At 36.4% G+C, this 14,898-nt stretch overlaps 1 protein-coding gene across 1 annotated transcript; it reads left to right on the top strand.

Moving 5' to 3' along the window:
* The first annotated feature begins 2,852 nt into the window (after nucleotides 1–2,852).
* On the top strand, nucleotides 2,853–6,154 carry LOC140861194 (uncharacterized). The gene is made up of 3 exons (XM_073264203.1): nucleotides 2,853–3,870; nucleotides 3,992–5,315; nucleotides 5,395–6,154. Exons 1-3 carry the CDS (start codon nucleotides 2,853–2,855, stop codon nucleotides 6,152–6,154), a joined length of 3,102 nt encoding a protein of 1,033 aa, XP_073120304.1.
* Nucleotides 6,155–14,898: the final 8,744 nt, after the last annotated feature.

Raw genomic sequence — 14,898 nt, 5'->3', positions numbered from 1 at the left:
GACAACGGTTTTTAAAAAACCGTTGTCTAATCTGCGTTGTTTTGGGTTCTACGACAACGCAATTTAAAACCGTTGTCGTTGTTATTATTATTTTTTTTAAAAAAAAAATTACACATATATATACATTATAATAATAACCTACACTACACGTACACTCAACAAAAATAATAACCACACGCAGAAGCGGCACAGTAGCGATGGAAAGAAAGAAACCCAATCCCTAGCCCTAACCCGTCGCCCCTTCAACCCGGCTTTTCTCCGGTGCCCAAGACGCCGATCGATCGCCGGAATCTAGTCGCCTGGCCTCCTTTCAGCTAGCCCAAGCCTTAGCAACTCAAATCGCGACTTCAATCTCAATTTTACAGCTTAGATCTACACTACAGTCGCGATCCTCACTTTGTAAGTTTTGTTTCTTTGTTCTCTAGCTTCGTTCTCTTGTTTCGTGGTCTTTTAGTAGATGCTAAGTCTATGTTTACTGTGTTTTGGGCTTTTGTGTGCCGATTTGTGATTTGCAGCTTAAGCAAATCCACGAGATCAAGGATTCAGTTTTTTTTTGGCATGCCCAGTTTTATCCTTGATATAGTCTCATAAGGAGGAGTTATTTAAAAGTATATGTGTTAGGGCTTCAGCCTCCTTTAATCATTTAGTTGTTGTTTTCTTGGTTTTTTGAATTTCTATTTCATTTGATGAACGAATGTTTGAGGCATAGAAAAATTTTCTCGTCAGTTGCATAATTTTGGATTCATGTTGAACAATGTCTTTCTCTTCCAGTAATATCAGTTCACTGTGTGCTTTTAAAATCATTACTTTTAAAATTCTCTGCTTGGGTTTTCTCCTGTGGCATTTCTAAGTAGATACCTTCATCATATTTTTCTTGAACTTGAAATATGCGGACTACATGGGGTGTCAAATAAATTTCTTGTATGAATATGAGTTTATATCATCAGTTTAATTAAATGTAATGGCCCTGCTAAACTTGTTGATCCAAATTGAAAATCTCGTACATAATACCCAAATCTGGAAAATGAGCTGGCCCTGCTAAACTTGTTGATCCAAATTGAAAATCTGACACCTTTGGATAATTCTGGATTCTGGGAAGGAGTCGTAAGTGAGCCTATCTTAAATCATTGGTTATTGAACGACATATCTTGTTGTTTCTGTTTTTAATGTTTGTTATTTAAATGTAATGTTTGCTATTTATTTTTCAGAAAGCTGCTAAATGGTTTGAGAGAAAAGAGGCTGTTATTGAATTGACCAAACTTGCATCCACAAAACTGATTGCTCCCGGAGATTTTTCAGAAGTTTGCCTAACATTAAAAAAGGTTGGTACCCCACTTTGTTCAAGTAATTTTCTGCATTTTTTTATCTTCATTTTTGGTAGAAATACAGTTTTTTGTGTGATGATACGTCAAGTGGTACTTCCTTTCTAAGTAAATTAATATGTATCTGCTAGCTCCAAGATCAACTAATATTTACATATATGATGACCAAGAAAGTAGATTAAATCTGAAAAAAAAAGTTGAGATTATTCATCCCCATATTTTTCCCCCTACATCTCTGTTACAGAGAGGCCCATTTTTCTGAAATTTAACAGTCCCCATCTTGCTTTTGATAGATTGCTTCATGGCTTGTTCATAATATATATGTCCTTTAAAGTCACCAAACCCTTTTTGTTTTAAGTGCCTAAAATGAAAACCCTTGGTTAATCACTCACTTTTGTGTTAAAAGGAAGTCCTTTATATAGTATTTCAGAGATGATGATTCTTGATGGGGTCTGAGGCTATGAATCCTTCAGTTTTCCTGGATTTTTGAATTCTTGGCTGAAATGAAATCCCACTGTTCTTTTTCTTTATTCTTCTTCATCAAGTGAATCAAAACAGCTCACTTTATGCATTTGGCCTTTCGTTTCTTGTTGCGTTGTTTTTTCAGACTTGTGGTGGGGTTTGAGTACTTTCTTGTTCTTTGATAGCTTTTCTGCTTCTTTATTCTTTGTAGTAAAATTTGTTTAAAAAAAAAAACACTGCTAATTTCGACGCTGTATTTGGCTATTGAATTGTACACTGTTTAGGGATAAAGGGTAAGCAATGATTTCCTACATTTACTTCTGGTCAATGTATAAAGAATGAAATTTTGGAAACTTATAGATTATTTGAAATTTTCCAATTTATGTTCAGAAGTCATTCTGAACCTTCTATTTTTTTTAGTTTTTTTTTTAAATTTTAAGATTAAAAGCTCTTGCAAAGTCTAACTTCAAGAGTTTGTGAAGTTACCATTTAAAATTCCATTTCTTGACATTAAAAAATAGGAAAAAGAAAAAAGAGTTTGCTAGGGAAAAAAGTTTGAAAGATACCATTTCTGGACATTAAAAAAACAATAATTTTCTTAATTTATTGTTTCTGATTTTTGAATTATGACCATCAAATTTGTTGCTTACTTGTAAAATTCATTTTTTTGGGTGATTTTTATCATTTATACCTTCTTTAACCTGACCATGCTTTTAGAGTTCTTTGCATCATTTTTTAATGTCAAGAAATTGTATTATAAATGAAGCACAAAAAATTGGTATGAAGAGCTATGATTTGCATTTTTTTATCGAAGCTAAGAAATATGCAAATTGCATCATTTTTTTAATCTCCAGAAATAGTATTTTCCACTGCTTTGTATCAAAAAATATGTCCCAAACTTGCATTTATGTTCGGCTGGTTTATGTCGAGTTCACTACGATAAAGCTGCTAAATAAATTATTTATGGTTATTTTTCAATTATTTTTTAACTTGAGGCTTGTGTTTTGATCTTGTTGTATAATGTACAATTTTTTGAAGGTAGATTTTGACAGATTAGTTATTAAAATGATGGACAAAGAGTGGATGTCAAAAAATAGGTTATCACATGAATATGAGGTTGGGGTTGAGTCTTTCTTGCAGTTTGCAATGCGGAACGCTACCGATCCGAATGAAATAGCTTGCCCATGTTCAAGATGTGGTAATCTGAAGCTGAAAGATGTTGACACTATAAGAGCACATTTGTGTTGTAATGGTATAGATTTAACATATCATAAATGGATTTGGCATGGGGAAAGATCTACGATCGACAACTCAATGAATTACAGTGATCAAGTAGGACGAGATGAACAAACAACTTTTGCTGAGGACCCTTTTGATATGGTACATGCAGCATACGACAGTTATGCTGAAAATCCAAACCAATTCCATAAGCTACTTGAAGATGCCGAGAAACCTTTGTTTCCTGGATGTACTAAATTTACAAAGTTATCAGCACTTGTGAAATTGTATAACTTGAAGGCAAAATATAGTTGGAGTGATAAAAGTTTCACGGACTTACTTAGTTTGTTCGGAGAAATGCTTCCAGATTACAATGAATTGCCTTCATCTTTGTATGATGCAAAGAAAAGCTTGTGTGCATTAGGGATGAATTATGTGAAAATTCATGCTTGTCCGAATGATTGTATCTTATATCGGAAGGAGTACGAGGGTTTTTCCAATTGCCCTATTTGTAGGATGTCAAGGTGGAAGTTGGGTAAAAATTCTACGATAAATGAAGGAGTTCCTGCAAAGGTCCTTTGGTACTTCCCACCTATTCCAAGATTTCAAAGATTGTTTCGGAACAAGGAGATATGCAAGGAGTTAACTTGGCATGCTGATAAAAGAATTCGTGATGGACACTTGCGTCATCCGGCCGATGCGCCCGCTTGGAAAGTAGTTGATCACAAGTGGCCAGATTTTGCTGCTGAACCTAGAAATCTTAGATTGGCCTTATCAGCAGATGGGATCAATCCTCATCGTTTAATGAGTTCTGCATATAGTTGTTGGCCAGTTGTGATGATAACTTACAATCTTCCTCCATGGTTGTGTATGAAGAGAAAGTTTATGATGCTCACTTTGTTGATTTCTGGTCCTAAACAGCCGGGAAATGATATTGACGTTTACCTAGCACCTTTGATTGATGACTTAAAAAAAATTATGGGATATAGGTGTTGAGGCATATGATGCATGTCGAGAAGAAAGTTTCTCACTTAGAGCTGTCTTACTATGGACAATCAATGATTTTCCTGCATATGGGAACTTGTCAGGTTGTGTTGTGAAAGGATATCATGCATGTCCTGTTTGTGGGGAAGAAACATGTTCTACAAGGTTGAAGCATAGTAGAAAAATGTCATACACAGGCCACAGAAGATTTCTTCCTCCAAGTCATCCTTATCGAAGGCAGAAAAAAGCATTTAATGGGAACCAAGAGTTAAACCCCGCACCGAAACCATTAACTGGGCATGAAATTTTAGATAGAGTTGAAAGAATTAATTATCGCCCGGGAAAAGTGAGTGGGAAGTGTCAGATGCAGCATGGTGATAAAAAATCTTGCTGGAAAAAGAAATCTATATTCTTTGAGCTTGAGTATTGGAAACATCTACATGTTCGGCATGTTCTTGATGTGATGCACATTGAAAAAAATGTTTGTGAAAGTTTGGTCGGTACGTTACTTGACATTCCTGGAAAATCAAAGGACGGGGTAGCAGCAAGACTAGATCTTGTGGAGATGAATTTGAGGGCTGATTTGGCACCAAAGATGGGGGAGAAGAGAACTTTTTTACCAGCAGCATGTTATACTCTAAGTAAGGCTGAGAAAAGAAAACTTTGCAATTCTTTGTCTGAAACAAAGGTCCCTACAGGTTATTCATCCAATGTTAAAAATCTTGTGTCGATGAAAGACTTGAAACTTGTTGGCCTTAAATCACACGACTATCACACTTTGATGCAACAATTGCTTCCAGTCGCCATCCGTGGTGTCTTGCCTAAACATGTTAGAGATGCTATCACTCGGTTTTGTGGCTTCTTCAATGTGTTATGTAATAAAGTGATAAATGTCTCAGAGTTGGATGCTCTGCAAAGAGAGATTGTGACAGTATTGTGTTTGCTTGAAAAATATTTTCCCCCATCCTTTTTTGATATAATGATTCATTTAACTGTTCATCTTGTTCGGGAGGTCAAATTGTGTGGACCGGTTTGGTATAGGCAGATGTACCCATTTGAAAGATTCATGAAGACCTTGAAAGACTATGTGCGAAATCGCAATCGTCCTGAAGGGTGTATAGCCGAATGTTATATTGCTGAAGAGGCTGTGGAATTTTGCTCGGATTACATGTCTAATGTGCATACAATTGGGATCCCGTCAAGACATCGGCAAATACAACTTACTAAGCCTCTGTCTGGTTCAGTATTGCACTCCACTTGTCATGATGAGTTGAATCAAGCACATCGTTATGTATTGGAAAATGATGTTGACGTCGATCCTTATATCGAGTAATTTCTCTTAACTATTAATATTTTTTTCACTTTACTTACATTCTATTGGATAACTTATCAGTAATTGTTCCATTAGGAAACACATGGAATTTTTGAAGGAAACGTTTCCTCATAAAGCTAAGTCCAAAAAGTGGTTACAAGATGAGCATAACCGGACTTTTATTCACTGGTTACGTGATCGTGTGAGTGCAGTTGGCAATTCCACCTGTCAAATATCCGAAAGATTGATGTGGATAGCGCGTGGACCTAACAATCAAGTGTTAAAGTACTCTAGTTATTTGATTAACGGAGTTACTTATCATACAAAAGAGCGTGATAATACACGAACAGTTCAAAATTCTGGGGTAAGTTTAGTCGCAAAGACAATGCAAGTTGCTAGTGCGAAGGACAAAAATCCAATTGTGTCAGACATGATTTTTTATGGAGTTATTCAAGAAATATGGGAACTCGATTATCACAAATTTCAAGTTCCAATGTTTAAATGCAATTGGGTTGAGAATAATAACGGTATTAAAGTTGATGATCTTGGTTTCACGTTGGTAAACCTCAACAGAATTGGATTCAAGTCCGACTCTTTTATCTTGGGCAGTCAAGCAAAGCAGGCATTTTACATTGAAGATCCTCAAGATCCTACATGGCATGTTGTTCTTTCCACTCCTACTAAGGATTACATTGAATACATGAATTGTGATGAGTTGGAAAATGAGTCAATCCACTACCAGTGTTCTACAAGAGGGTTTGTATCAATGAAATCATTGGATGATGACGGAACAGATGAGAATGAACCACCGTGCATCCGTGAAGATTGTGATGGGACTTGGGTTGAAAATAATTAAATGTAATATTTTGTTTATAATACCAATGTTTTTTTTGTCTTTTAGATGTTGCTATATATATATATATATATATATATACACTACTCTGCCTTTATGTTTAATATTTAATGTCCCAAATCGAAATTTTATTATATTGCGTATCTATGGTCCCCTTCATAAATCTTTATCTTATTGTTAATTGCTTAGGACATAAAATGCGTAGAGATTTGAATAACCCAATTCACCATTGTCTTATAATTTCATATGTGAATAAATGATTATCAGCAGCGTCACCAATATTCATGCCTAACAAGTTGTCTATTTTTTTTTTTTCAGGTATTGGGTCATTGAGGAGCTTGATAAGGTTTCGGCTGTCAATAATCTCGTCATTTCTTTGATGACACTATGGCAGCTCGTGGAAAGCTTCCTATAGGGTATCAAGTTGATGAAACGGTTGAGAAGAGCAATATATTACGGAGGATTGATAAGGCTAAAGGAAACAGTACTGCATATTCTGCGACTAACATTAGTTGTGAGGGTCAAACAGTGATTGAATCTACAGATACCGAATCAACAAGGACATGTAGAGGTCGTACACGTTTGGATAAGCTTGTTAGGCAAAGGGTGCATGGAATTAGGAAGGATGTAAAGCTCAACAAGATTGGACAGCCAATTGGAGAATTTGCGGGTGAAATGCAAAGTTATATCGGCGTGCTCGTTCGAGAGAAGATTAAGATAAGCTACAAGACCTGGAAGCAGGTTCCAAATGATGTTAAAGAGTTAATATGGGAATCGGTGAATGTAAGTTATAATTCTTACACAATTTCAATTATCTCTCAAATGGTTACGATACATTGAATGTGCTGTTCTATTTTTTTTAATAATTTTCTACAGCTGACGTACAATATTGACCAAAGCTGGAAGAAGGGATGTCTAAGTTCAGCAAATAATAAATGGCGTCAATATAAAGCTTTTCTCACTCAAAAATTCATTTTCAGCAAGAAGGATAAACCAGATGAGTTGAAAGATCCACCGATTGGCTATGGTATTACACGAGATGACTGGAGTTCTTTCGTAATCAGCCGCATGACTGACGACTTCATGGTAAGATTCATAATTTGTCTTTTACAAATAAGTCAATTACAATATCATTAGTTCTATTGAAATCTGATACGTATGTGAAATGTTCAATTAACTAGAAAGAAAGTGATGAGCAAAAGAAGAGAAGAAGGCAGAACGTATACCCTCATCGACTTTCCCGTAAAGGATATGCACGTTTTGCTGATGAAATTGTAAGTATATTGAAGCTGCTGGTTACTATAGCACATTAATATATATTTTAAACTGCTAGTTTAATATATTGAAGCTGCTGGTTACTATAGCACATTAATATATATTTTAAACTGCTAGTTTAATATTTGGAAATCAGATTTCCTTATGGATGGCATGTTGAGCATGATTTTAGTCACATATTGTTGTCCAATAATTCAACACCCATTCTATTTTCAACCTAAAATGATTGGTTATATTATGGTATGTAATGATATCCACTTTTTGCTGATGAAATGTAAGTATATTAAACCTGCTGGTTTAATCATCGACAGCAACGAGTTAGCTAATGCATCTGTTTTATCTTAATTTTATTTACTGGAATGACCATTCATAGTTGAAAATTGAAGGTGTTATGTACATTCTTGTTATGAATATCACATTAATAAAGCTGTCCAACACGCTGAGGAAGTGTCTCCTGCGTTGTCCATTTATTTATGTGCTGGTATTTATGTTCCAAAATCTGTATCTAAGATTGCTCCTTGTTTATAGGAATCTGAATTATGTGATGACGATGAGATAAATCGAGCTCTTATTTGGAAGAGAGGACGGGTCAACAAGGAGGGTGAATTTGAAGGGGATGATCTGAGAATGGCAGTAGACAAGATTGTATGCAATCAATACATGATAATCAATATGTTATTTATTAAAACTGATTTAGTAATTATTTTGTATGTTTGGTGATTACAGGATGATTATGTGCAAAAAAAACGAGAGGGGAAGTTGCACTTTGAAGGGGCAAAGAAAGATATCCTTACAAATGCACTCGAATCAGAAGAACATGCTGGGCGTGTGAGGGCTGTTGGAGGTCATATCACTCCAACAATCTACTTTAATGTTGGTAGAAAATGGAATAGACCTCTTGAGGATGGTCAATTAGTCGTTCGTCATCAAAAGGAATTGCAAGAGGCAAAGATGCTAATTTCTGAACAAAAAGCACGCATGGTAGAGCAAGATGCACGCATGGTAGAACAAAATGCACGCATGGCAGAGCAAGATGCACGCATACAGAAACTTGAAGAAATGTTCAGAAAAGGTGCATGCGACATTGAGGTGGATGAAAAAGGAAGTTGCTCAGTGAGGTTACCTCCCATGAGTGAAGATAAGATCAAAACAGAAAAGAGTGTCCCAAATTATGAAACTTTGATTGATGATGACATGAAAGTTTTGAGCAAGGATGAGTATCTTCAGGTATATGTTTGTTTAATTGTGGTTACATTACTTGATATTATTGCAAGAATAAGTTGCATCAATTTGTAACATGATTGATTGTCTTCTAGGGTAAGCCGGTTGCTTTGACATTGGTTTCTAAGACCAATGTTGTTGCCTATGGTACAATTGTTGATGTCAATGGGGCTGGCAAGTTACTTCATGGTGCTCCATTACCCATGAATTGCATGCGCGTCTCAGTGGATGAGGCTGTGGAGAAATCAGCACTGTTGCCATTTCCGATACCTAACGAATGTGATACTGTTGGTGATGCTATAGGAACCCATGTGGCTTGGCCTGCACACTTGGTAGTGATGAAAGATGAGGTAAAAATTTTGGTTCGGGTTAGTTAATATATAAGATTTTTTCAGAGTTGTAATATGTTCAGTTTCAGGGCGTATCCATCCTTATTACACCACTAACATCACTTAAATGTGCGATTTTCAGAAGCCTCAAAGGAAGAAAATTGTTGAGAAAAAAAGTAATCATGTTTTGCCATCCAATGTGCCGAGATCATTGCATATTTTGTACTGTTATGCTAAGCGTGGGCTGGATATAATTGGAAAACATATATCAATGTTTCTTGATCATGATTTATTTGACGATGAGCACGAACTACTTGTGGACCTTGAAGACATCACACCTTTTTTTCTGTTGGAGCCGATATCTGCCAATTGTATAGTTGTTTACATGTGGTAAGTTTTCGAATAAATTTAACTTTTTTCTTTGAATTGTTTAGCATATATTTTGAATAAAATTCAATAATCTGGTAACATTTTTCTGTTCAAATGGCAGGTTTCTCTTCAAAAAGATGAAAAAAGATAACAAGGTCGAAAAATTTAGATTTATGAATCCACAGGCCATCCCAGTCATGCCATATGTATCCAAACTTGATAAAAATGAAAAAATTGAACACTTGAATAGCTGGGCAAGTGTTTTGGCAGATAGGCTAAGTGGTGCAGCAAGAAATCAATTAGTTTTGGTGCCATACAATGTTGGGTAAATCAGAAATACAATATCACTTATAATTGATTTTTTTCAGCAATTTTGCGAAACGTGTTAATTGACTAACTGTTTTGTGCCTATAGTTGTCATTGGATTCTCACTGTCATCGATCCTTATGTGGAGGTGGTTTATTTGTTGGATTCACTTGGTCATCGCAATCGCTATGAGGACTGGAAATATGTAGTGGATATGTGAGTATATATTCTTTTATTAATTAAGCATTTAATTTAGCCAATGGAACACTTATGTCGAATCTTGTTGCTATATGAAGGAGCTTGAGATTGTTTAATTCGAACAAGGAGAGGAAAGGGAAAAAAAAGCCTACATGGGAAGTGATAAAGGTACTTCTTATATATGTTTATCTGCGATAAATTGACAAATATTTATACATGCAGGAAAGGAAAATGTAATATGAAATAAAAATATGCTTTGGGTGTGTGAGATAGTATTAGTCAATTGACAATTTTTTGATAATATAGGGTCCTCGCCAACCAGATGCAAAACAGTGTGGGTATTATTTGATGAGGTTTATGAAAGAAATTGTTGAAGGAAATGCTACAAGTGATAAGGATTCACTTTCCTCAATGGTATATTTGACATATTCTCAATCTTCTCAAATAAGTGTGTTTATATCATGTTTCTTCTTCATTATTGTTTTTTTAACTAATATGATTTGAGTTTGTTCACAGTTCATGAAAACAGTTTACTCTAATGAAGAAATTGATGAAGTGCGATCCGAATGGGCGGAATGCGTACTAGACTATATTAATTATGAATAGGTATCTTAATTAATAATGTTTTATATTCTTATTGTTCACTTTTGCTTAATGAGTTTTTATTTAGAGCTGTGATAATCGACTCTTGTTTTAGAGTTTCCAACCTGTAGTTCACATGTTCTTTGACCAGGGGCTTTCTTAGATAATGCATCATGATTTCGAATTTTGGATGCTTTTTGGTAGTGTCAATGTTTAGGTCTGTAAGACACTTTGTTTTGTGCTGTAGCATCTACCTTGATGTAGTATTTATAGTGCAGAAAAAGGTGAAGGGGGTGATTTCGGTTCTGTTTTCATTGTTTTTGGAATTATGTTTCGTGTAATAATTAGTTTCTTTATGATTAAAAAGATATAGAGAGGTGGGAAAGTACTGGATAATGGAAATCTTGTGGGAATTGTTGCTTTTGAGCACTGTTTCTTCCACATTAATCATGCAGTTGTAAGCATGGAAGGCGGCTTGTGTATAACTACAGGTTTCTGACTCCAATTTCTGTTGTTCCTTTGGTGGCTCTTGTTGTTTTTGGGCTCTATGAGCTTGGATTCTCTAAGGTACGAACAAGGCCTAACTAGCTGCGCATGATCTTTTAGTGTGTGTTTTCGAGCCTGAGATATACGGCTACTGATTAAGGACCATTTGATTGTTTTATTGGTCGATCGTGTAGTATGGTTTGATTCTTTTTGGTCGATGATCTAGGCTTTATGTTTTTTAGTAAAAAAAAAAATTCAACGAGCAGTTTTCTTTGCAAAAACAGTGTCAATCTCCATAGGTTCCATGTAGCTATCATCGATACTTGAATATGATGGTATTTTCTCCATATTAACTCTATACTGATTAATTTCTTGGAATCAATATTTTTATTTTACATGTACCTAAAATTTTTAATGTTAATTTGCTTATGATATCAAACAAGAAGGTCTGCATCCATGCTAGTATGAATTAAAGTTGGGAGGCTAGCTTATTGGTGTGTGGTTTGACTTAGAATCTGCACTGCCTTCCCTTTTGGAGTTGCTGAGTTTTTTTCTTTTATTTTTTTCCATGACAAGTGAGATATTAGTTTGATAGTTGACATTGGATTCCATGTTTAAATTGGTTAAAGATTTTGTTGATAATTTTGGACTTCAAAGGAAATATTGATGATGGATTGAAGAAAATAATGTTTGATTATTATTTTTTTTTCTTTTGCTGCTGCTGTATTTGGTAGTGGATTGTGGGATATTATTGCATGTTCACAGTACAAACGTGTGGGGGCTTGATACTTATACTTGTGCCTCTTCAATGGGGGAGTGCTGTGTTTTGTTTTCTTTTGGTCAACATGACAAGTGAGATATTAGTTTGATAGTTGACATTGGATTCCATGTTTAAATTGGTTAAAGATTTTGTTGATAATTTTCGACTGAGAATGTGTTTTCTTGTAGGTAACTCGGGTTTTGATGCAGGGATTGAGTAATACGTAGAAGTCATCTCGTACTAAACATCGTTATCAAGGACAAACACATGATGATTTATGTTTTGATACAACCATATTTTGGAACTACTTTTGTTACATTTATATTATATTAGATGGGATATTTGGAGTTTCGACTACGTAGTATTATCTTCCAAATTAGATGTGTGACTATTTTGGAACTTGAATATTTTCATCGATTCAATGTAGTAAATATTTTATTTTATATTGATTTTTTTATTAATATTTATAGTTCGTATGAAGATTAATTAGACAACGGTTTTAATGATTCAAAATAAAACTGAATTAATAGCAAAAACCGTTGTCGTATACCACAAACGACAACGGATATACACCTTTGCAAAATACGTTGTCCTATGCCATAAACAACAACGGATATACACCGTTGCAAAATACGTTGTCCTAGGCCATAAACAACAACGGATATAAACTGTATAAGAACCGTCGTCTTAAATTGCCTATAACAACGGATTTAAACTGTTCCAAACCCGTTGTCTTAAGTCATAAACAACAACGGATATAAACTGTATAAAAACCGTTGTCTTAAATAGTCAATAACAACGAATTTACACTGTTGCATAACCGTTGTCTTAGGTGACTTAATACAACGGTTAAAAACTGTTGCAACACCGTTGTGGTAGGATAGCTACGACAACGGATAAAAACCGTTGTAATTGGGCACGCTTTTTACAACGCCCCCAGTTACAACGGTTTTATCCCCCCCTACGACAACGGATATTATCCGTTGTCGTTTTGCAATTTTCTTGTAGTGACTCCTACTACTTCGTCTGGTTCTCGTGGTTCACGAGGTACTTTCCGCTTTGGGAAGAAGAAGAAGAAGGAGGAGTTTTGTAGCCACTGTGGTGGGAAGCATCCTGCAGCTTCATGTCAGAGAGCTACTGAGGCTTGTTATATTTGTGGTCAGCAGGAACATCTGCGGAGAGATTGTCCTCAGCGCATGGGTTCTGCTAGTGGATCGGGATCCCAGGTTGGATCTCAGGCTTCTACTTTTCCACGTCAGCAGCCAGCACCACAAAGTTCTTCTGGTTTTCGTCCCTAGACTCAAGGGCAGGTGTTTGCTCTATCTCAGGAGCAGGCTACTGAGGGAAGCGATCGCATGTTGGCAGGTAACTTCTTGTTATGTGGTATTCCTGCACTTGTATTAATTGATACTGGAGCATCGCATTCCTTTATTTCTAGTCGCTTCGTTAAGAGACATAGATTACCTTACGTATCATTAAATATGGATTTAGTTGTATCTACTCCGTTGGAGCAGGAGGTAATAACTAAGCGTCTAGTGATGGGTTGCCTTCTAGAGTTTGAGGGTAATGTATTATCGGCTAATTTGATGATATTAGCGATGACGGATTTTGATTGTATTTTGGGAATAGATATGCTGACTTTGTATCACGCTACTGTGGATTGTTATCAGCGTTTGGTACAGTTTCATCCCGTTGAGGGTGATAGCTGGTACTTTTATGGTGAGGGTGCGCGACCTCCGATGCCACTTGTTTCGGCTCTGAAGGCATGTCATGTCTTGGAGTCAGGTGGGGAGGGCTACCTCATCTATGCAGTTGATATGTCCATGAGTAGTACGGGTATTGATCAGCTACCGGTTGTCAGCGAGTTTCCTGACGTATTCCCTGATGAGATTCCTGGTTTTCCTCCGGTTCGAGAGGTTGAATTTGGTATTGATCTAGTACCAGGAACTACGCCTATATCCCGAGCACCTTATCGTCTGGCACCGTCAGAGATGAGGGAATTGAAACAGCAGTTGCAAGATCTTCTTGATAAGGGATATATTCATCCGAGTGTTTCTCCGTGGGGAGCACCTGTTTTGTTTGTCAAAAAAAAAAGATGGATCGATGCGATTATGTATTGATTACAGGCAATTGAATCGTGTCACCATCAAGAATAAGTATCCTTTGCCGCGGATTGATGATCTGTTCGATCAACTACAGGGTACTTCTGTTTATTCAAAGATAGATCTGAGATCTGGATACCATCAGATGCGGGTACGAGACTCAGATATATCTACGACTGCTTTCAGGACCAGATACGGGCATTATGAATTTCTGGTGATGCCATTTGGTTTGACGAATGCACCGGCAGTCTTTATGAATCTGATGAATCAGATATTTCGAGATTATCTGGATAGATTTGTCATCGTCTTTATAGATGATATTCTTGTTTATTCTCATGACAAGGATGAGCATGCACAGCATTTGAGGATTGTTCTACAGACGTTACGAGATAAGCAGCTATATGCGAAATTGAGCAAGTGTGAATTCTGGCTTGATCGGGTAGTATTTCTCGGTCATGTGATTTCGAGTAAAGGGATATCTGTTGATCCTAGTAAGATAGAGGCAGTGCTGAACTGGTCTCGTCCGACGACGGTTGCTGAGATTCGTAGTTTCTTGGGTCTAGCGGGATATTACCGTCGGTTCATCGAGAATTTTTCACAGTTGGCCAGGCCTTTGACTCAGCTTACTCGGAAAGATGTTACCTTCATTTGGTCCTCGGATTGTGAGGAGTCATTTCACGAGCTGCGTAGACGTCTTACTATTGCACCTGTGCTAGCTCTACCTTCTGGATCAGGAGGTTATGTTGTCTATACTGATGCCTCTGGTCAGGGGTTAGGATGTGTTTTGACACAGCATGGACATGTTATTGCCTATGCTTCTCGACAGTTGAAGTCGCATGAGAGTAATTATCCAGTGCATGATCTCGAGTTAGCCGCCATTGTATTTGCGCTCAAGATTTGGAGAAATTATCTTTATGGCGAAAAATTTGAGATATTTACGGATCACAAGAGTTTGAAGTATTTATTCACTCAGGCAGAGTTGAATATGCGACAGAGACGCTGGATGGATCTCCTGAAGGATTATGATTGTGAAATCAAATATCATCCAGGTTCTGCTAATCTTACTGCTGATGCCTTGAGTCGGCAGGTGAAACTGTCTGCACTTCAGACTAATGAAAT

Source organism: Henckelia pumila, chromosome 1, assembly GCF_033568475.1.
Source record: "Henckelia pumila isolate YLH828 chromosome 1, ASM3356847v2, whole genome shotgun sequence".
NCBI lineage: Eukaryota > Viridiplantae > Streptophyta > Magnoliopsida > Lamiales > Gesneriaceae > Henckelia > Henckelia pumila.
Note: the sequence above shows the minus strand (reverse complement) of the source record. Positions and strands in the feature narration are given on the sequence as shown.

Excerpts from the sequence above, each read along its gene's own strand:
- LOC140861194 (XM_073264203.1), top strand. The coding sequence starts at position 2,853 with ATGGACAAAGAGTGGATGTCAAAAAATAGGTTATCACATGAATATGAG. Across the intron at positions 3,871-3,991 it reads CAATCTTCCTCCATGGTTGT|GTGTTGAGGCATATGATGCA; the intron begins GTATGAAGAGAA and ends TATGGGATATAG. Across the intron at positions 5,316-5,394 it reads GACGTCGATCCTTATATCGA|GAAACACATGGAATTTTTGA; the intron begins GTAATTTCTCTT and ends TTGTTCCATTAG.